Below are 24,398 nucleotides of genomic sequence, written 5' to 3' on the forward strand. Positions count from 1 at the left end.
TTCTACAGGGCCCCCCTCTGTCTGGTGAGTACACAGCATCATTTTCATCATGGACCTGGTTTGTTCTTTGCTCTATGTTCAAGCACCGATTGACATAGAACTAATTTACTATAGATTAGTATACTACTGCTATGAATGTCTTACACACAGCGTCTATATCTTCAGATTTGCATAAACCCTGTGTGAGTACATAGCATTACCTATACCATGGACCTTATACTATAGATCAGTATATTACTGCAATTAATGTCTGACATACAGTGTCTATATCTTCTGACTTGCATAAATATCTGACATAGAGTACCTTTTACCCCCAGACTTCATCATACATACGGACAAGAGGTACATATCTGTATACACATCGCCATCAAGTATGCTAAGGAGCTAAGTATCATCTTTTTTTGAAGCACCATCTTCTTGCTTTCTCCATTCCCTACGTATAGTACATTGTCATCACCTCCTGATGAGCTGCTATATGCAGCCGAAACGCGTTGGGGTTGTGTCTTATATATTTTCATATTAGACTTATTCTTTTTGTTTTTTTCACTGGATCAATATTTCCCTATCCAGCTTTTCTAAGTAGGGCATCACTAGGGCCATATCTAGGCCTAGGTACGGGGGCAGGGTGTCTCCACCATCAGGGGACATCCCTGTGCTAAGGACATAGTTCCATAGGGTCGTCTAGGGAGAGCAACCTTCCACAGACTTACCCAATATTACCCCCGTCCCTATAGTGATTCAGTATTTCACCACCTATCTACAATAGGAGGTTCGTTTTTCCTTTTATATATCAGAGCATCTGAGCATATCGATCACTCTTGCTCATACCCATTCATTAATAAAGGTATCAAGTTGTCTAATTAAGCACGTTAATTTTCAATTGTTCTTCCTGGACATGAGCATATGTTTAGGTTAGAGGGGTTAAATCTGATGACAGAATCCCTTTAACTTCCCTGACATTTCACTATATAACTTGGCTGCCAATTTTCGATATATTATTGATTGGATGCGAGATGAAACCCATTTTGCTAATGTGAATATGGAAAAACTATTTTTCCCTCACATCTCCCTTCTGGCACTCTTGCATTTACCAAAAACAACACTTCCCCCTAACATAAGAGATTTTCCTGTCCTATGGAATACTATTCAGGCCTGGCCTAAAGTAAGGAAGCTCAGTAACCTAGATGGCACACACACTTTTTTTCAGCCCTTTTTGGGTCACCCGGGGTTTCTGGGGGGCAAACCGCCCAGGATATATACCACCCTAGCATCACAAGGATGTATTTGGATTCTTGATATGATAGATTCCGGTCACTGTTCTTTCTTTTACAGAAGCCTCCCAACGATTCCCGGCATTTATTCATAATCAGTTTATATATCTACAAGCCCGTAGTTTTGTACAACGTTGTATGAACAATATTCCGGGAGACTCGGGACGGGCATGCATAAACATATTTCTTAAAAGAGTCCAAACTCAGATTTCCTCCACTGGTACTATCTACAGATTCATCAGACCACTTATAGATTGGGATGTAGTCACCACGGGTCTGAGGAAATGGATCAAAGTCTTTCCAAATCTGGAAGTCAACACATTTCGCAGAAGACACTATGTATGTGGGTAAGTAACTGGCTCAATGATATAAAACAGAGGGTGGTTATTAATGGTACACACTCAGATTGGGTCACTGTCACTAGTGGGGTACCTCAGGGGTCAGTATTGGAGGGGTCACTGTCACTAGTGGGGTACCACAGGGTCAGTATTGGGCCCTATTCTCTTCAATATATTTATTAATGATCTTGTAGAAGGCTTGCATAGTAAAATATCAATTTTTGCAGATGACACTAAACTGTGTAGAGTAATTAACACTGAAGAGGACAGTATACTGCTACAGAGGGATCTGGATAGATTGGAGGCTTGGGCAGAGAAGTGGCAGATGAGGTTTAACACTGACAAATGTATAAAGTTATGCACATGGGAAGGAATAATGCAAGTCACCCGTACATACAGCCAGCCAGTCGCAGGGGGAACACGTGAGGTGCACGGTGGACCGATGAGGGGCCAAATAATATAACACACAGTTCATCAGTTTACTCACGGTTAGCAGATAGCCTCCCTGGGCTGGCAGCACAGTGTTGAGGTGGACAGCACGAAATCCTCCAGGGCATCAGCCAAGATGGTGGTTGAGGTGCCCTTGATGTTAGGGGTGCTTAGGGTGCTTGTTGCGGCTGAGTCCCTTGATGGTTTTTGTCGTGACGCCAGTACCGTTAATGGTGGTACAACCAGTAGTGGTAATAATAAGGTAGACAGTGGTGAAATGCAACTCACAACTTTTACTTTGGATGTCTTTGGTTGCAGCAGTACAATTATGCAGTCTCTTGATGGTACAGAGTTAATTCTGCAAATCCACTGTTTCTAGGCTTTTCAGGTTTCTAGTTTTGGAGCTGTGGGTTCGGTGTACCTGGTTCCTTTAGATGTGTGGGATCCTATTCCTTGACTCTCCCTACAAGCTGAATATTTAGACAGGAAAACTCAACTGTCTCTCAGAAGTATGGTGTGGCTGCCAGAAGCTATAAGTCCTCCACCATGCGCAAAGGTGTCTGTGGCCCTCAATAATGGCTCTTATCACCGATGATTCCTTAGGAAAGCTTGTTTCTTTTCCAGGGAGGCAAACTCTCTCCTACTGGTCAGGGATGCAAGTCTATAGTCCGGCCACAGAAGGAAAACGCTCTTCTGCGCCTCACATCTTAGTACCACCTCATGGCGAAGTTGGCTCCACTCACTAATCTGTGTCATGGAGTCTTCACTCTACATTTTCTCCCACTAATCTGATATGACTCCCTCGGATCTGCTCTCTTCTGAACTACATTTTCAACAACCTGGTCTGAACTCATCTTTCTCACTAGGCCTGACCTAGGTATATATATAGGACCTGAACTTTATCCCCATCTAGTGGTGGGATGTATGAATTTCACCTAATCTGCCTGGTAACAGGGATTTTGCAGATACATACACACAAAATCATACATTACAACCTAGTGCTTTTGATAAGGTAAAAAGTGCTTTTAAGCAGTGCCCACACACACGTAGTGGGACGCTGCATACATACTGAATGCTAAAACACTCGGTAACACTGACATGGAAAAAAAATCTAGGAATTTTAATAAACAGCAAACTAAGCTGCTGTCAGGCAGCTGCTGCCAAGGCCAATAAGATAATGGGTTGCATCAAAAAGGGCATAGATGCCGGTGATGAGAACATAGTCCTACCACTTTACAAATCACTAGTCAGACCACACATGGAGTACTGTGTACAGTTCTGGCCTCCTGTAAACAAGGCAGACATAGCAAAGCTGGAGAGGGTCCAGAGGAGGGCAACTAAAGTAATAACTGGAATGGGGCAACTACAGTACCCTGAAAGATTATCAGCATTAGGGTTATTCACTTTAGAAAAAAAGACGACTGAAGGGAGATCTAATTACTATGTATAAATATATCAGGGGTCAGTACAGAGATCTATCCCATCATCTATTTATCCCCAGGACGGTGACTGTGACGAGGGGACATCCTCTGCGTCTGGAGGAAAGAAGGTTTGTACACAAACATAGAAAAGGATTCTTTACGGTAAGAGCAGTGAGACTATGGAGCTCTCTGCCTGAGGAGGTGGTGATGGTGAGTACAATAAAGGAATTCAAGAGGGGCCTGGGTGTATTTCTGGAGTGTAATAATATTACAGGCTATAGCTACTAGAGAGGGGTCGTTGATCCAGGGAGTTATTCTGATGCCTGATTGGAGTCGGGAAGGAATTTTTTATTCCCCTAAAGTGAGGAAAATTGGCTTCTACCTCACAGTTTTTTTTTTGCCTTCTTCTGGATCAACTTGCAGGATGACAGGACGAACTGAATGGATAAATGTCTTTTTTCGGCCTTTATGTTATTACTTGAGGCCACATTGAAAATACTCAAACATTCTCCAGTCAGCAGCTATAAGGATATGGCTTTGATGATATATGTCTCCTGATTGTACCTATTCTTGCTCTAAATGTAATATGCCTGATACAGATCTATACCATCATCTGTGGGGCTGCACATATGTTCAAGATTTATGGGAGCAAGTGCGATCCCACATATTAGCAACTTACAATATAACCTTCACTGCTACTCCTCAGTGGGCTATCCGAGGAACAACACGGTCTTCCCAGACGAGACAAAGCTTTATTACACATTTGGGCGGCTGCTACAAGAAAAAGTCTTCTACATCGATGGCTAAACCCAGAAATACCCTCTATCACTTTTATTCAAGCCAAACTAACCTTCCTGTTTAATATGGACTGGATTTTTACTTTATCAGATAGGGAAAAAATGACCAAACGATTAAAAAAAAAAATGGTCTTTATTTATTTATGAATACTCTTCCATCAAATCTAAACTTATTCAACATTTTGAGCATACGACATGGTATTTATATGAAGTTCTTCAAGGATGCACACCTATTCAAATTTCAGCTGGTACTTGAGGTTCCCCGAAGTCCTGAAGTGCTATGTTCCTTAAGGTTGGAGCACAGGATTGTGGGGGGTGGGGGGGGGGGGGGACATTGCTTTTTTTTTTACATTCTTGTTCACTGATGTCTATACCGATTAGTATATACTACTTTGTTAATGGTCATGTTGCATTGTATTTGCATATTGATATAATGTCAAACAATAAACAGATTAAAAATAAAAATAAAAAAAGAACCCTGTCGCTGTAGCTGGTAATGCATTTGCAGTGGGGATTTTCTTTGTTATGGCTCTTGAAAGGGTTCCCAAGCAGAGGATGCTTATTGATAACATCCATGTGCTCTAATGCCCTGATTTCATCCGGATCCACCAATAATGGATCTAAAACAAAGTTCGGAAAGGTTATCATGTGCTCAGTTCTTTGGGATAATTGGCATCATGGAGGTAGAATAGCTGCTTCTCTCTCTGTATAAAAGCATCATGCCCATGCAGCCAAGCCAAATAATCTGTTCAGCCCACACCTACCAATCATGCATATCCCTTATGGAGATAATTACAACCTACGTGTTCTGTCCCAATTAACACACAAACACCCCCTTTCTCCACAACTGTTGCCAAACTTTTTTCAAGTCATTATCCTTATAATTGTGAACCATGACCAGATTACAAAACGTATAGGGATGAAAATCGATCTTGCGACCATTAAACATATTTCTTGGTGTGTTTGTGGGTAAAATATTCAGTTTGTACAAACAAATGCCAATAAAAGCATCTTCGATGCCAAAGACTCTGATTTCTTGAGCTACTTTATAGATCTTTTGGGCCATATCTCCTGAGAACACGTATGCTGCCCCTAAAGGGTATGGTGGGTATGTGTCCCCAGGGTAAACTTCCTCAGATATGTACCATTGGCTTTCTTTGTCCCGTACAGGCCCTGTATGGCATAGAATATACCCAGTTACATAATTAGTACGAGGTGAAAGGTCTGGATGGAGAAGTTGGTGGACCAAATAGTTGACATTGAGAAAGACATCATTGTCCACCTTCATCACATAGGAGGCATTAGGGCAGAAATCTGTCACCCACTCCATACCCATTAAAGTTTTCAGAGTTAGATTTTGATAGGTATCCAGGAAGTCCTGTTGAACAATGTCCTCATAAATGGTACTTTCCTCTTCAAGGAGCCTCTGTATGGCCCCAGTCATAACAGGAGAGATGCCAACCAAGAAGAGCATCATAACGTCAACATCTCTATAGTTGCTTACATTTCCCCAAGTCATCCGTATGGTGTCTCTAGCTTTCACATCCTGACTCTCTCCGATCACCAGGAGAAGTAGGAATGGATTCCGTGTCAGACATTTTCTGGGTTGGTTAATTAGAAACCTGTAAGGATGTGGATAAGGATATACTCGCAAGTGATTTGTGGCAGAGGGTGAAGAGTTCAGGATAATGATATGACTTGTGAAGGAATGAAGATGGACATGATGTTGGAACTGGTTCCATGTGTCCAACATGATGTTGAGTCCATCAAACATGTAAAACAATGCGAAACATATCACACTTAGAAGACCTGATTTAAAGATTTTCCAAGTGTTTAGTCTTCTTATCATGATGCCTCCTAGAAAACACAAAGACATAACATAATTGTAAATCTTGGACATTTATTTGCTTATGTTCACTTACTTGCTTGGTTGTGGCTATCAATGCCCCATCACAAATCACATAAGATATGCATAAATGAAATGTTTCAAATCAGAACGCAGTCCACTCAAGGATGTCAATTCCAGGACACCACTCAGCTCTGACCTGGAGTGGTAAACACTGGTGCCCCACCAATTACACTAGCGGGAGCACTATTTAAGACCATTAGTTTGACAACCCTATAGTTAGCTTTAGAATTTCGTTTGATGGTCCCCCTTTTTGGACACAAACTGACTCACTGTGCTAGCTGCTGACCCCTAAGCACCTTGACTGGACTGTTACCTTTATGGGTATGTGTTAGGGCATCTTATTTTTCACTACTGAAGAGGGTGCCATTGGCCCTGATAGCTTGGGCTCCCATATCTTTCATTCTGACCTGTCTCGACCAATGGAAAGGCAGCTGCACTGGATCCAGCTACATTGCTCAGTAGTTTCTTCATGGAGCAGTGCAATTTAAGAAATTGTAGATGGTATCACTGTATTATTTGGGAACTATTTGTTACACTATAAGGGGGCATCAACAGAAGGTACTGCACAGGGCATCATATAACCTAAGGCAGGCATCCTCAAACTGCGGCCCTCCAGCTGTTGCAAAACTACAACTCCCAGCATACCCGAACAGCCTACAGGTATCAGCCTACAGCAGGGCATTGTGGGAGTTGTAGTTTTACAACAACTGGAGGGCCGCAGTTTGAGGATGCCTGACCTAAGGCCAACTCTAGCAACCCTCCATGGTTATCAACTTTCCATGGTCTTCAGCTTCTGACTATTAAATGCTCTGAACTTGGCTTGTCTTGTGACCACCATTCTTCTTGTCTCATTTTGGTTCTGTTCTGTATTGGTCCGTACAGTTTTGACTGTGCTTGCTGATTATGAGACCTCCGCTTGTTACTGGTGACTACTCACACCTTCCCCTACCTGGTTTCTTTAGACACTATCCCCCTACTAGCTACTGGACAATCAACTCAAATTAAAGTGATGGGACTAACAAAGTACCAAAATCCTAAATGAACCGTGGAAACCACAGAGAAATCCAAGTTTTGAGGGTCATGTTTCCAACCATTCATTAAAGTGGGCTACCTTTAGTTTGTAAGGTTAGGCTGACATTAGACTGTCCTAATGCCCACATTTTAATATATGGAGCAGATAGGTCATTGATATTCCTGGTTGGTACTACTATTCATGAAAACTTAACGCTGAGCGAAAGTATAATGTCTGGGGACAACTTTATATTAAAGAATGCCATACAACCAGGCTTGGACTGACCCACAAGAGTAACAGATGATCCACTGATGGGCTCTGGTTCTGATTTAATAGTGGGCCCCAAAGGTTCAGGAGAAAACCCCCATTTGAAACTGCATTTGAAGATAATCACTTGCCATAAGAGTCTATTTCTTTGATTTAAAAACTATCAGACCTTATTGATGATAGAGTGGATGGGCCTGAGAATAATTTCCTCTGGTGGGCACAAAGAACCCCAGTGTGACTCTGCTACAACCCTATAGGAGAAACCAGTCACAATAATGATAACAATATAAAAAACAATTAAAAAATTAAAATACCGTTAGAGTACAATATGAGCAGCAATCATAGCCAAAAAAGAAATGCGTATTGTATGCATCAGTACATGATCGGAAATATACATATATATATTGTATAGACCAGTGATTAGAGATAAAAATGCAAAAGTATAAAAAATATAAAAAAATAAAATAAAAAACATATATTTCCCAAATGAAATCCCTGATGGGGATTAGTTCAAATAATTAGTTGATTATTGTCCATAATTCATCCAATGATCACTGTTCATGATTACATAAGTTCACTTTAGAATAACGATGTTGATGGTAACATTTAATCCAAATGCCTCATTAGCTGTAATTCCTAATTCATCCAATGATCACTGTTCATGATTGTATTAAATTAATATAATATTAAATAATCAGTGTTGTTAGTTGATCCAGATATTAATTGTATTCTTAATTCAGGAATCAGTGTTCATAATTGTGATAGTATCAAGTAGTCATTAGTCCCCTATTCAAGGTCATGTAAATATCTCATCCATCTAACATCATGGATAGAATTTTCTCATCTATCTAATGCAAACTGTCTTTTGCTGCTGGCAGCTCTAAGTTACCACTATGTCTTCCCAGGAGCAACCGTGTATAGGGGGTGAAGTCTGCCTCCTGCCAAGTCTCCTGGTTCCCCGTAAGTCAAGTAGTGTAGTTACTTTCCGTTTGGCGTCACACGTGTTGGTATGATCACTCGTTGTACAGTAGGCACTAGGCATGATGGGTGCATCACTTCATCAGCCTCTCTTCTTACCCTGATGCTCCCATCACTCTGGAACAGGGTAAATCTGGACTCATCAGACTGCATGACCTTCTTCTATTGCTCCAGAGTCCAATCTTTATGCTCCCTAGCAAATTCAAGCCTTTTTTTCTGGTTTTCCTCACTAATTAGTGGTTTTCTTACGGCTACACGGCTGTTCAGTCCCAATCCCTTGAGTTCCCTTCGCATTGTGCATGTGGAAATGCTCTTACCTTCACTATTAAGCATAGCCCTGAGTTCTACTGTTGTTTTTCTTCAATTTGATTTTACCAAACATTTACGTGATCGCTGATCACGATCATTCAGGATTTTTTTCCTGCCACATTTCTTCCTCGAATACGATGGGTCCCCACTATCCTTCCAGTTTTTAATAATGCGTTGGACAGTTCATAACCCCATTTTTTTTGTTTCTGCAATCTCCTTAGATGTTTTCTCTGCTTGATGCATGCCAATGATTTCACCCTTCTCAAACAGACTAACATCTTTTCCACGACCACGAGATGTGTCTTTCCACATGGTTGTTTAAGAAATGAGAAGCAACTCATTGCACCAGTTGGGGTTAAATAACTTGTTGCCAGCTGAAAGATGATCGCCCATGCAGTAATTATCCAATAGGAGGCTCATAACTATTTGCTTCGTTAAATCCAGGTGGCGACTTTTTTTTTGGACAGGCAGTGTATACATATACGCATTGATACTTTATAGATGAGATTTAACCCGGGGAAAATTCTATCCATGATGTTAGATGGATGAGATATTTACATGATTACATTATTTTAATTTAATACAATCATGAACAGCGATTATTGGATGAATTATGGACAATAATCAACTAATTATTTGAATCAAGTAATACCATTAACAATTCTTTGGATTGAACAACATTATTAATCATTGAATATTTGGACTAATCGCATCAGGGATTTCCTTTGGAAAACATGTTTTTGATCTTCATATTTATATTTTTTATATTTTTGCATTTTTATCTCTAATCAGATATATTTTCGGTCATGTACTGATGCATACAATACGCATTTCTTTTTTGGCTATGATTGCTGCTTATATTGTACTCTAACAGTATTTAAATTTTTTAATTTATTTTTATATTGTTATTGTTTGTTTTATGTATGGGGTATATTAAAGTATGAATTTTCAGGGCAGTTCCAGATGATTGAGTGCCTGTTAATATTTCCAAGCATAGAACTAAAAGGCTGTGGGGTAGGCCTATAACAGTGCACCTATATCCAGAAATTGAGACAGGTGAGCCACTATATCATTATTATTTATTATTAAAGCGCCATTCATTCCATAGGGCTGTACAGATGAGAAGGGGTATACATTCATAATATAGACAATTGCACTAAGCATAAACAAAACGAGTTACAAACTGGTACAGAAGGAGAGAGGGCCCTGCCCGCGAGGGCTTACAATCTACATGGTATGGGAGAAGGACACAGTAGGTGCGGGTGAAGTTGGTCATGGCGGTATAGAGGCAGCAAGGTCACTGGTTGTAGGCTTGTCTGAAGAGGTGGGTTTTTAGGTTTCTTTTGAAGGATTTCACTGTAGGTGAGAGTCTGATATGTTGGGGTAGCAAGTTCCAGAGATGCACTGGAGAAATCTTGGAGTCGATTGTGGGAAGAGGTGATAAGAGGAGAGGAGAGAAGGAGGTCTTGTGAGGATCGGAGATTGCGTGTGGGGATGTATCGGGAAAGTAGCTCAGAGATGTAGGGAGGGGAAAGGTTGTGGACGGCCTTGTATGTATTTGTTAGTATTTTGAACTGAATTCGCTGGGCAATGGGGATCCAGTGAAGGGATTGGCAGAGGGGAGAAGCAGAGGAGTAACAGGGTCAGAGGTGGATCAGTCGGGCAGCAGAGTGGAGGATAGATTGGAGGGGTGCGAGAGTGCTAGATGGAAGGCCACAGAGGAGAGTGTTGCAGTAGTCTAGGCGGGAGATGATGAGGGCATGTACAAGTATCTTCGCAGATTCAAAGTTGAGGAAAGCGCGGATGCGGGAGATGTTTTTTGAGTTGGATGTGGCAGGTGGTGGAAAGGGCTTGGATGTGCGGTCAAAAGGAGAGGGCAGAATCCAAGGTCACTCCAAGGCAGCGGACTTGGTTGACCGGGAAGAGTGTGCAGCCATTGATCGTGATAGGTATATCTTAATTCACAAATAACCTACTTGATGGTGTATATGATATGGCCTGTGCTTATGATTGGGCGTGCACATGTTGTACATGGATAAAAGGTGGGCCCTCAGAATAATGTGCTTGTGTCCCAACAAGCTCTTATCCATCACTGTCTACACCTACCTATAGTAAAAACTATATACCTACATTTTAATTGAAAATGATTCCTGATTAATTTTGGATAAAGGTGTTTTATGAAGGAATAGTTCTTACATTGGCACATCTAACACTCGATGTAGGTGTGTTAATAAGGTTTTACGTTTCCCATAGGCTGAATAAATATAAAAATGGTCCAAAATGAGATCTAATTATTGTAATCATAATTTAAAAATGATTTTAGTATTCTTATATAGAAGGACTGAAGATGCGGGAATAATTTAACCATTTGATTGACACAAATGCAACAGACGTGATCAAAGCTTTGCGGAGGGGGTGAATTGTGCAGGACACCTGCTGCATATTTGGTAAGCGATCTGTCCTGTGTAGAATATAAAATCTGCACTTTAGGCTCATAATGAATACAAAGTAGGCAGGGTTGTGCAAAGTGCTGCAGGCTACAATTTGGCAGATGTACATTGTTTTAGAATAAAGAGGCAATCATACCTAGCCAGCTGTAAATATAATAGCATTCAACAGAAGATGAGTGTTAACCATTGTAAAACCAGAAAACCAGAGGCATAAATCCTTCTGTTCCTGTAAAAATTCATTTCAAATGACATTTCCCCTTCTTCCCTGAGACAGGGAGAGTTTTATTATCCCTTATCCCACCCTATCACCATCACAGAGCAAATAAGGTTGACCGAGGTCATGGATTTAACTCAAAGAAGTCTTACAGAATCTGCAGTGAGAGGCAAATGGCTGAATGTTAAGGCTTCAAATCCATCAATTTCAGAAGCCAAGTTGAAATAATTTTAAAGTAAGCCTAAAAAGTCATGTTTTGTTATTGTGTTGATGTGCCAGGTCTCAAGAGAAGCGACTTTATTATTATTATTTTTATTATTATTATTTATTATTAAAGCGACATTCATTCCATAGCGCTGTACATATGATAAGGGGTGCACATACATAATACAGACAATTGCACTAATCATAAACAAAACGAGTTACAAACTGGTACAGGAGGAGAGAGGGCCCTGCCCGTGAGGGCTTACAATCTACATGGTATGGGAGAAGGACACAGTAGGTGCGGGTGAAGTTGGTCATGGCGGTATAGAGGCAGCAGGGTCACTGGTTGTAGGCTTGTCTGAAGAGGTGGGTTTTCAGGTTTCTTTTGAAGGATTTCACTGTAGGTGAAACATGGAATGTGTCGGCAGATGAGAACCATTTGGCCCATCTAGTCTGCACAATATACTGAATACTATGGATAGCCCCTGGTACTATCTTTTTTTTTTTTTTTTTTAAATATACTTTATTTTTATTATTAATTAATACTAATGCAACAGTATATGTAATATAACAATCCTAGAATTAGTGCATAGACCAATATAAACCACTTCAGTATATATACATAACTATGTAGTAGAACAATCATCGATATCCTTATACCTCCCCCCCCCCCATTGGCTGTCGTTCCCCTCAATTCATTCAAATACAGCAAACAGTAAGTACATTAATCATGTCAAAATATGTCTACGTGGCTCTGCGTGCAACTCTCCGATTCTTCCCGATATCCTCATAGATTTTAATTTGTTGAAGGTATAGATCCCACTCCCTTGAAGAAGGCTGGGAAACAGAGCCCCAGTGCCTGACCAATATAGCTTTCGCTACCATCAATCCTCTCATCCAAATCTGTCTAACCCGGGGAGGGACTTCCGTTTCTGAACCATAGTCTCCAAAAATCACTATCAAGATCCCCGGGTTATAGTTCATTGAGGATTCCTTTTGTAGGGCAGAAAAAACCTCATCCCAATATTTCCTTATTTTACTACAGCTCCATAACATGTGGACATAGTTCGCATTAACATATCCACATTTAGGGCAGCAACAGTCCCGGACCCTATTTTGTGGAAATTTCCCTTGGACCCTAGGCGTGTAATGCAGTCTATAAAGAATCTTAAATTGAATTAATCTATGCGCGCTGGAAACCGACGCCCCTGGTACTATCTTATATGAAGGATGGCCTTATGCCTATCCCATGCATGCTTAAACTCCTTCACTGTATTTGCAGCTACCACTTCTGCAGGAAGGCTATTCCATGCATCCACTACTCTCTCAGTAAAGTAATACTTCCTGATATTACTTTTAAACCTTTGCCCCTCTAATTTAAAACTATGTCCTCTTGTAGCAGTTTTTCTTCTTTTAAATATTCTCTCCTCTTTTACCTTGTTGATTCCCTTTATGTATTTAAAGTTTCTATCATATCCCCTCTGTCTCGTCTTTCTTCCAAACTATACATGTTAAGGTCCTTTAATCTTTCCTGGTAAGTTTTATCCTGCAATCCATGTACCAGTTTAGTAGCTCTTCTCTGAACTCTCTCCAAAGTATCAATATCCTTCTGGAGATATGGTCTCCAGTACTGCGCACAATACTCCAAATGAGGTCTCACTAGTGCTCTGTAGAGCGGCATGAGCACCTCCCTCTTTCTACTGGTAATGCCTCTCCCTATACACCCAAGCATTCTGCTAGCATTTCCTGCTGCTCTATGACATTGTCTGCCTACCTTTAAGTCTTCTGAAATAATGACCCCTAAATCCCTTTCCTCAGATACTGAGGTTAGGACTGTATCACTGATTTTATATTCTGCTCTTGGGTTTTTACGCCCCAGGTGCATTATCTTGCACTTATCAACATTAAATTTTAGTTGCCAGATTTTTGACCATTCCTCTAGTTTTGCTAAATCCTTTTCCATTTGGTGTATCCCTCCAGGAATATCAACCCTGTTACAAATCTTTGTGTCATCAGCAAAAAGACACACCTTACCATCGAGGCCTTCTGCAATTTCGCTGATAAAGATGTTAAACAATATGGGTCCCAGAACAGATCCCTGAGGTACCCCACTGGTAACAAAACTATGGTCTGAATATACTCCATTGAGTACAACCCTCTGTTGTCTGTCCCTCAGCCACTGCCAAATCCATTCAACAATATGGGAGTCCAAGCCCAAAGACTGCAATTTATTGATAATCCTTCTATGTGGTACAGTATCAAAAGCCTTACTAAAGTCTAGATAAGCGATGTCTACTGCACCTCCGCAATCTATTATTTTAGTCACCTAATCAAAAAAATCAATAAGATTAGTTTGGCATGATCTCCCTGAAGTAAACCCATGCTGTTTTTCATCTTTCAATCCATGAGATTTTAGATGTTCCACAATCCTCTCCTTAAGTATGGTTTCCATTAATTTCCCCACTATTGATGTCAGGCTTACTGGCCTATAGTTGCCCGATTCCTCCCTACTACCTTTCTTGTGAATAGGCACAACATTTGCTAATTTCCAATCTTCTGGGACGACTCCTGTTACCAGTGATTGGTTAAATAAATCTGTTAATGGTTTTGCTAGTTCACCGCTGAGCTCTTTTAATATCTTTGGGTGTATCCCATCAGGGCCCTGTGACTTATTTGTAAGTCATCAGGTGAGAATCTGATATGTTGGGGTAGCGAGTTCCAGAGTATGGGGGATGCACTCGATAAATCTTGGAGGCGATTGTGGGAAGAGGTGATAAGAGGAGAGGCGAGAAGGAGGTCTTGTGAGGATCGGAGAGTGCGTGTGGGGATGTATCGGGGATGCAGGGGTCCTAGGACAGAGCCTTGCGGGACACCAACAGAGAGGGAATGAGACGAGGAGGTGGTGCGGGAGTGGGAGACACAAAATGTCCGGTCTGTGAGGTATGATGTGATCCAGGAAAGGGCCAGGTCAGTGATGCCAAGAGATGAGAGAGTTTGCAACAGAAAGGAGTGGTCAACAGTGTCGAAGGCAGAGGACAGGTCAAGGAGAAGGAGGACAGAGTATTGTTTCTTGGTTTTGGCTGTTAGTAGGTCATTGGTGACTTTGGTAAGGGCAGTCTCAGTCGAGTGGTGGGGTTGAAAGCCAGATTGTAGGCTGTCAAAGAGGGAGCAGGAGGAGAGGTGAGAGGACAGTTCTGAATGGACATGTTGTTCAAGTAGCTTTGAGGCATACGGAAGCAGTGATATGGGGCGATAACTGGACAAAGCAGATGGGTCAAGTGAAGGCTTTTTGAGGATGGGTGTAATGGTAGCATGTTTAAAAGCATAGGGAAAGACACCAGAGGTTAGTGATAGGTTGAAGAGATGAGTTAGGGCTGGGATAAACACTGTGGTGAGGTTAGGGATGAGATGGGATGGGATTGGGTCAAGTGCACAGGTGGTCAGATGAGATCTGTAGAGTAGAGTGGAGAGAAGCGGGTTTTGGGAAAAGAGGACCGAGCAGTTGTGTAGAGGGTCCGTGGGGTCTCTGTACTGAAGCTTTCTCTGATGTTGACTATCTTTTGTTTGAAGTATTTGGCAAAGTCCTCAGCTGAGATAAGAGGAGAGGGTGAGGGCGCTGAGGGACGGAGAAGGGAGTTAAAAGTGTTAAAAAGTTTTTTGGGGCTGTGAACCAGGGAATATTTGAGAGATGAGAAGTAGGCCTGTTTTGCATCAGCGAGTGAGGATTTAAATATGAGGAGGGATTGCTTGTATGTGGTGAAATTATCTTTAGAATGGGATTTCTTCCATTGCCGCTCAGCAGCCCTGGAAGCTTGTCTGAGTTTTTTGGTCAAGTTGGTGTGCCAGGGTTGTCTGTTAATTTTTCGGGTTTTGTTGTGTGTGAGGGGGGCAACAATGTCCAGAGCTGTACTTATGGTGGTGTTATATAGGGTGGTGGCAGTATCTTGGTCTTGGAGGGAACAGATTGTAGAGAGGTGGAGAAGAGAGTCAGAAAGCAAGCGAAAGTCGAGATGTTTAAGGTTCCTGCGGAGGTGTGCTAGTGTGTGGACCGGGGGAGCAGCAGAAGAGACCAATGAAGAGAAGGTGAGTAGGTTGTGGTCGGATAGGAGGAGAGGCGAATTAGAAAGGTTAGATAAGGAGCAGAGACGGGTAAAGATTAGATCCAGAGTGTGACCATCTCTGTGGGTGGATGCTGAAGACCACTGTGATAGGCCGAAGGAGGAAGAGAGTGACAGGAGTTTAGAAGCAGCCGAGTGGCAGGTGTCAATAGGGATGTTAAAGTCACCCATGATGATAGTGGGGATGTCGGCAGAAAGAAAGTGTAGTAGTCAGGTGTTAAAGTGGTCAAGAAAGATGGTGGCTGGGCCTGGGGGGCAGTAAATGACAGCTACTTTGAGGTTGGAGGGAGAGTAGATGCGAACAGTGTACTTCAAATGAGGTGAGCGTAATGGAGGGTGGCAATGGAGTTGGGCTGTAGGAGCAGGTGTCTGACAGGAGAAGACCAACTCCTCCACCATGTTTGCAGTCGGGGCGGGGGGTGTGAGTGAATTGAAATCCACTATAAGAGAGTGCTGCAGGGGAGGAGGGTTTTCTTTGGGATCTTCATTCTAGAGCAATGGCGTAGCTATAGTGGAAGCGGCTGCTTTGGGGCCCCAACTCAGAAGGGGCCCATCCAGAAGCGCGTCCTTCACTCACTGCCCCTGCGCCAAATACTAACCGAGCCTCTAGGTCAGGCATGCTCAACCTGTGGCCCTCCAGCTGTTGCAAAACTACAACTCTCAGCATGCCCGAAAAGCTTACAGCTCTCAGCCTACAGCAGGGCATTGTGGGAGTTGTAGTTTTACAACAGCTGGAGGGCCGCAGGTTGAGCATGCCTGCTCTAGGTGCTGAAGCAACGCCCTCATAGCACCTAGAGGCTCATTAGCATATTTTAAAAGTCTTTATTTTAAGAGAACGGCGGCAGGCAGGGAGTTATAAAGCACACTGTTATGTACTGCGGACATTAGCACATCGCTAATTTTAGTCAGCTACATAATGTTATTTCTAGTGACAGAAACCCTTTAAGGACCAGGCCATTTTTATAAAATCTGACATGTGTCACTTTATGTGGTAATAATAACTTTGAAAACGATTTTACTTATCCAGGCCATTCTGAGACTGTTTTCTTGTCACATATTGTACTTTATGACAGTGGTAAACTTGAGTCAAAAAATTTCATTTTTATTTATAAAAAAATACAAAATTTACCAAAAATTTGGGAAAAATTTGCAAAATTTCCAAATTTCAATTTCTCTACTTTTATAATAGATAGTAATACCTCCAAAAATAGTTATTACTTTACATTCCCATTAGTGTATGCCATTTTAATTTTTGGGGACGTTAGAAGGCTTAGAAGTTTAGAAGCAAATCTTGAAATTTTTCATAAAATTTCCAAAACCCACTTTTTAAGGACCAGTTCAGGTCTGAAGTCACTTTGTGAGGCTTACATAATAGAAACCACCCAAAAATGACCCCATTTTAGAAACTACACCCCTCAAGGTATTCAAAACAGATTTTGAAAACTTTGTTAACCCTTTAGGTGTTCCACAAGAATTAATGGAAAATGGAGATGAAAATTTCAGAATTTCCCTTTTTTGGCAGATTTTCCATTTTAATCATTTTTTTCCCCGCTAACAAAGCAAGGGTTAACAGCCAAACAAAAATATTTATTGCCCTGATTCTGTCGTTTACAGAAACACCCCATATGTGGTCGTAAACTGATGTACAGGCACACAGCAGGGCGCAGAAGGAAAGGAACGCCATATGGTTTTTGGAAGGTAGATTTCACTGGGATAATTTTAAGCTACCATGTCACATTTGAAGATCCCCCTGATGCACCCCTAAAGTATAAACTCCCAAAAAGTTGCCCCATTTTGGAATCCACAGGATAAGGTGGCAGTTTTGTTGGTACTATTTTAGGGTACATATGATTTTTGGTTGCTCTATATTACACTTTTTGTGAAGCAAGGTAACAAGAAATAGCTGTTTTGGCGCCATTTTTATTTTTTGGTATTTACAATGGTCATCTGACAGGTTAGATCATGTGGTATTTTGATAGAGCAGGTTGTTACCGAAGTGACAATACTAAATATGACTACTTTTGGTTGTTTGTTTCAGTTTTACATAATAAAGCATTTTTGAAAAAAAAATTTTTTTAATGTCTCCATATTCTAAAAGCCATATATATATATTTTTTTTGGGGGCGACTGTCTTATGTAGGGGTTCATTCTTTTCAGTATGAGATGACGGTTTAATTGCTACTATTTTAGGGTGCATATGACTTTTTGATCGCTTGGTATTTACGATGTTCACCTGAGGGGTTAGGTCATGGGATATTTTTATACAGCAGGTTATTACAGACGCGGCGATACCTAATATGTATACTTTTTTTTATTTATTTAAGTTTTACACAATAAAAGCATTTTTGAAACAAATAAAATCATGTTTTAGTGTCTCCATATTCTGAGACCCATATTTTTTTTTATTTTTTTGGGCGATTGTCTTATGTAGGTTCTCATTTTTTGTGGGATTAGATGACGTTTTGTATTGGTATGATTTTGGGGTGTGTATGACTTTTTGATCGCTTGGTATTACACTTTTTGTAATGTAAGGTGAAAAAAAAAAATACTTTTTTGACATTGTTTTTATTTTTTTATGGTGTTCATCTGAGGGGTTAGGTCATGCGATACTTTTAGAGAGCAGGTCGTCACGGATGTGGCAATACCTAATATGCATAATTTTTTTTATTTTTTAATGTTTTAGTGTCTCCATAGTCTGAGAGCCATATTTCTTTTTTTTGGGGGGTCGATTGTCTTAGGTAGGGTATCATTGTAAGTCAGGACAGATCCGTTTGGCTTCGCATCATCAGGCGGACACCAAAACGCTGCAAGCTGCGTTTTAGTGTCCGCCTCAAAAGCGGAACGGAGACCAAACGCAGCCAAATTGATGCATTCTGAACAGATCCTTATCTATTCAGAATGCTTGGGGCTGAAATGATCCATTTTGGGCCGCTTGTGAGAGCCCTGAAACGGATCTAACAAGCGGACCCAGAAACGCCAGTGTGAAAGTAGCCTAAGGTGACAAAAAATGGTTTATTTAGCACACTTTTTATTTTATTTATTTGCCGGTGTTCGTCTGAGAGGTTAGGCCATGTGATATTTTTATAGAGCCGGTCAATACGGATGCAGCGCTACCTAATATGTCTACTTTTCTTTTTTTTCCCTATTTTTTTTAAAAAAAATATTACTTTATTTTGGGAAAAGGACGCATTTTTTTTTTAAATTGAAACTTTAAATTTTTTTGGAAACTTTTTTTTTACTTTATTTTTTGTCCCACTCTGGGACTTCAACTTTTGGAGGTTTGATCCCCTTTACAATGCATCACAATACTTCTGTATTGTGATGCATTGGCTGTAAGTGTATTACTCAATGTAATACACTTACAGCCTGCTTCATGTGAGATCCAGGTGTATATACATACACCATATATATGCAACACACATACACATAATTACACCCTATATACACTACACATATACACATAAATACACCCTATATACACTACACACATACACATAAATACACCCTATATATCCAACACACATACACATAAATACATCCTATATACACTTCACACATACACATAAATACACCCTATATACACTACACACATACACATAAATACACCCTATATACACTACACACATACACATAAATACACCCTATATACACTACACACATACACATAAATACACCCTATATACACTACACACATACAGTACAGACCAAAAGTTTGGACACACCTTCTCATTCAAAGAGTTTTCTTTATTTTCATGACTATGAAAATTGTAGATTCACACTGAAGGCATCAAAACTATGAATTAACACATGTGGAATTATATACATAAACAAGTGTGAAACAACTGAAAATATGTCATATTCTAGGTTCTTCAAAGTAGCCACCTTTTGCTTTGATTACTGCTTTGCACACTCTTGGCATTCTCTTGATGAGCTTCAAGAGGTAGTCCCCTGAAATGGTTTTCACTTCACAGGTGTGCCCTGTCAGGTTTAATAAGTTGGATTTCTTGCCTTATAAATGGGGTTGGGACAATCAGTTGCATTGAGGAGAAGTCAGGTGGATACACAGCTGATAGTCCTACTGAATAGACTGTTAGAATTTGTATTATGGCAAGAAAAAAGCAGCTAAGTAAAAAAAAACGAGTGGCCATCATTACTTTAAGAAATGAAGGTCAGTCAGTCAGTCGAAAAATTGGGAAAACTTTGAAAGTAAGGGCTATTTGACCATGAAGGAGAGTGATGGGGTGCTGCGCCAGATGACCTGGCCTCCACAGTCACCGGACCTGAACCCAATCGAGATGGTTTGGGGTGAGCTGGACCGCAGAGTGAAGGCAAAAGGGCCAACAAGTGCTAAGCATCTCTGGGAACTCCTTCAAGACTGTTGGAAGACCATTTCAGGGGACTACCTCTTGAAGCTCATCAAGAGAATGCCAAGAGTGTGCAAAGCAGTAATGAAAGCAAAAGGTGGCTACTTTGAAGAACCTAGAATATGACATATTTTCAGTTGTTTCACACTTGTTTGTTATGTATATAATTCCACATGTGTTAATTCATAGTTTTGATGCCTTCATAGTCATGAAAATAAAGAAAACTCTTTGAATGAGAAGGTGTGTCCAAACTTTTGGTCTGTACTGTACACATAAATACACCCTATATACACTACACACATACCACCCAACTTTTAAAAAGCCTAAGGAGCTAAACCATGGAATGGAGGCACTCATCTCCAGCTGCCGCCGCCAGAGCACTGGATCGGGAATCAGCTGGTAACACGGTTCTCCGATCCGGCTGTAATTTTACCAAGCGAATCTGGAGAACCTGAGGGAACCGGCTGAATCCCATGCCTGCACGGAACCCTCTGTAGCCTGTGAGTGAGAGAGAAGGAGGCAGCGCTGCCTGGCTGCTAGAGAAAGCAGCATCCTGCCCAGGTGGAACAAGTAGCAGTCAGCATGCGCCTCTTCAGAGCCTGCAGATATTGGCTGACAGCAGTGCCCAGCAGCATTTTACTGAGTGGTGCTGATCAGCTGTTTTGGCACCCCTTTATCTTTCTGGAGTGATGTGCTCTGTGGCGTCGCACAAGTCGCATACCCCAATGGCCGGCCCTGACAGTAATAGTAAATGATGTCTGAGTGGCGCTGACATACATAGCTGTGGCTATACGCACGTTTGATGGCATTAACATACAGCGTGTTTAGCAACACAGCTCAGCAAGGCATGTGTTATGCTTTTTCATATTCCAAAGGTTCCAAAAATTGTCCATTTTCATGGGCAGATAGTGTTGTAACACCCGCTGTGTTATGGGATTACATTTTTTTTTTTAAAGTGGCTTGTTGGGGGACCAAGCATCCAAAAATTAAGCATGGCTATCCTGTAATCATCAGATTGCTTGGTCTTTCCAAATGCAACATCTCTCAAGTGCAACTCTTAAGTGCACAGACTGAATTATACCAGAATGTAATATTACGGATATTGAATCGACTTTGTCATCACTGCCTACTGACCATCACCCAATTCTCTCATCTCCAGGTATGTCTTGTCTGAAGCTTGCTGCTACACCCAGCTTTTCCACAGTCTGATATTGTTCATCCCTCTCATCTTTCCTTCTCATCCCCTGGTATGTCTTGTCTGAACTATTAATGTCTCTTTCCCTGCTGGATTTATTGAGTATTTGTTTACATTGACTATTTCACCCCTGTATCTGGTCCTCCTTGATTAGGCCAAATGTACCCCCTCCCCTCTTGGTCACACCTGATTGAACACTGAGTGGTATAAATCTAAGGTCCTAGGTCTTTTCAGACCTTGGTCTTTCCAAATGCAACATCTCTCAAGTGCAACTCTTAAGTGCACAGACTGAATTATACCAGAATGGGACCACAGGTAATTACAGACATAGTTAATGCAAACAATGTTTCAATTTTTCATCTTATTGTTCCCACCTCCTGAAATACCCCCACGTTCATTCACCCAGCAAGGAACTATTCATCTCTTCCTACATTTTACCTTCTCATCTGATCGCTTGCACAAACCTGTTTAGCAACATAAAACACTTCCTTCCCAAACACACACAGATACCTCCTGCCCTCTCCTATTCTCACCTATTAACACTTTCTCTGCTTCTCCTTACTGCTGATGATATCTCTCAAAATCTAGGCCCCTCTCAGTAAATCCCCACTATCACCTCTACGTCCTTCTACAAATTTCTGCAACCCCTTAAACCTAATAACCATTCCTGTGACCCCTGCTCCTTTGGTTCCTCTTGCAGAAGCATTATGGAACACACGCTCTGTCTGTAACAAACTGTTGTACATTCATGAACATTTTATCTCTCAAAACCTTTCCTTTCTGGGTCTCACAGAAACATGGCTGACATCCTCTGACACCTCCTCCCCTGCAGCACTCTCATATAGTGGATTTAAATTCACTCACACCCCCCGCCCCGGCTGCAAACATGGTGGAGGAGTTGGTCTTCTCCTATCAGACACCTGCTCATACAGCCCAACTCCACTGCCACCCTCCATTACGCTCACCTCATTTGAAGTACACTCTGTTCGCATCTACTCTCCGTCCAACCTCCAAGTAGCCGTCATTTACCGCCCCCCAGGCCCAGCCACCATCTTTCTTGACCACTTTAACACCTAGCTACTACACTTTCTTTCTGCCGACATCCCCACTATCATCATGGGTGACTTCAACATCCCTATTGACACCTGCCACTCAGCCGCCTCTAAACTCCTATAGCTCTCTTCCTCCTTCGACCTATCACAGTGGTCTTCAGTTCCCACCCACAGAGATGGTCACACTTTGGATCATATCTTTACCCGCCTCTTTTCCCTATCTAACCTTTCTAATTCACCTCTCCCCCTATCCGACCACAACCTACTCACCTTCTCTTCATTGGTATCTTCTGCTGCTCCCCCGGTCCACACACTAACACACCCCCGCAGGAACCTTTAAACATCTCGACTTTCGCTTGCTTTCTGACCCTCTTCTTCCACTCTCTACCATCTGTTCCCTCCAAGACACAGATGCTGCTACCACCCTATATAACACCACAATAAGTACAGCTCTGGACACTGTTGCCCCCCTCACACTCAACAAAACCCGGAAAATTAACAGACAACCCTGGCACACCAACCTGACCAAAAAACTCAGACAAGCTTCCAGGGCTGCTGAGCGGCGATGGAAGAAATCCCATTCAAAAGATAATTTCACCACATACAAGCAATCCCTCCTCATATTCAAATCCTCACTCGCTGATGCAAAACAGGCCTACTTCTCAGCTCTCATATCTTCCCTGGCCCACAGCCCTAAACAACTTTTTAGCACTTTTAACTCCCTTCTCCGTCCCCCAGCGCCCCCACCCTCTCCTCTCTTCTCAGCTGAGGACTTTGCCAAATATTTCAAACAAAAGATAGTCAACATCAGAGAAAGCTTCACTACACAGTCCCCACAGACCCTCTATACAACTGCTCGGTCTCTTCTCCCAAAACCTGCTTGTCCACCATAACAGAAGAAAAACTCTCCACTCTACTCTCCAGATCACATCTCACCACCTGTGCACTTGACCCAATCCCTTCCCACCTCATCCCTAACCTCACCACAGTGTTTATCCCAGCCCTAACTCCTCTCTTCAACCTATCACTAACCTCTGGTGTCTTCCCCTCTGCTTTTAAACACGCTACCATTACACCCATCCTCAAGAAGCCTTCACTTGACCCATCTTCTTTGTCCAGTTATCGCCCCATATCACTGCTTCCGTATGCCTCAAAGCTACTTGAACAACATGTACATTCAGAACTGTCCTCTCACCTCTCCTCCTGCTCCCTCTTTGACCGCCTACAATCTGGCTTCCGACCCCACCATTCGACTGAGACTGCCCTCACCAAAGTCACCAATGACCTACTGGTAGCCAAAACCAAGAAATAATACTCTGTCCTCCATCTCCTTGACCTGTCCTCTGCCTTCGACACTGTTGACCACTCCCTTCTGTTGCAAACTCTCTCATCTCTTGGCATCACTGACCTGGCCCTTTCCTGGACCACATCATACCTCACAGATCGGACGTTTAGCGTCTCCCACTCCCGCACCACCACCTCGTCTCATTCCCTCTCTGTTGGTGTCCCGCAAGGCTCTGTCCTAGGACCCCTGCTCTTCTCTATCTACCCTTTTGCCTGGGATAGCTCATAGAGTCCCATGGCTTTCAGTATCACTCCTACGCTGACGACACACAAATCTACCTCTCTGGTCCAGACATCACCACCTTACTATCCAGAATCCCACAATGTCTATCTTCTATATCATCCTTCTTCTCCTCTCGCTTTCTAAAACTTAACATGGATAAAACAGAATTCATCCCCTTTCCCATCTTGCTCAACCCCCCCAACAGACCTATCTATCACGATCAATGGCTGCACACTCTCCCCGGTAAACCAAGTCTGCTGCCTTGGAGTGACCTTGGATTCTGCCCTCTCCTTCAGACCGCACATCCAAACACTTTCCACCACCTGCCGCCTCCAACTCAAAAACATCTCACGCATCCGTGCTTTCCTTAACTTTGAATCTGCAAAAATGCTTGTACATGCCCTCATCATCTCCCTCCTAGACTACTGCAACACTCTCCTCTGTGGCCTTCCATCTAGCACTCTCGCACCCCTCCAATCTATCCTCAACTCTGCTGCCCGACT

General features: G+C 41.9%; 1 protein-coding gene across 1 annotated transcript in view; it reads right to left on the bottom strand.

The window, feature by feature from the left end:
* Positions 1-4,741: 4,741 nt before the first annotated feature.
* The window catches only part of LOC120986403 (beta-1,3-galactosyltransferase 2-like), a 61,835-nt gene continuing 42,178 nt past the window's right edge, over positions 4,742-24,398 (bottom strand). The window contains exon 2 of the mRNA XM_040414952.1: positions 4,742-6,113. Coding sequence (XP_040270886.1) covers positions 5,074-6,113 — 1,040 coding nt within the window. The 3' untranslated portion in view covers positions 4,742-5,073. The remainder of the gene's footprint in view (positions 6,114-24,398) is intronic.

Source organism: Bufo bufo, chromosome 1, assembly GCF_905171765.1.
Source record: "Bufo bufo chromosome 1, aBufBuf1.1, whole genome shotgun sequence".
Classification (NCBI taxonomy): Eukaryota; Metazoa; Chordata; class Amphibia; order Anura; family Bufonidae; genus Bufo; species Bufo bufo.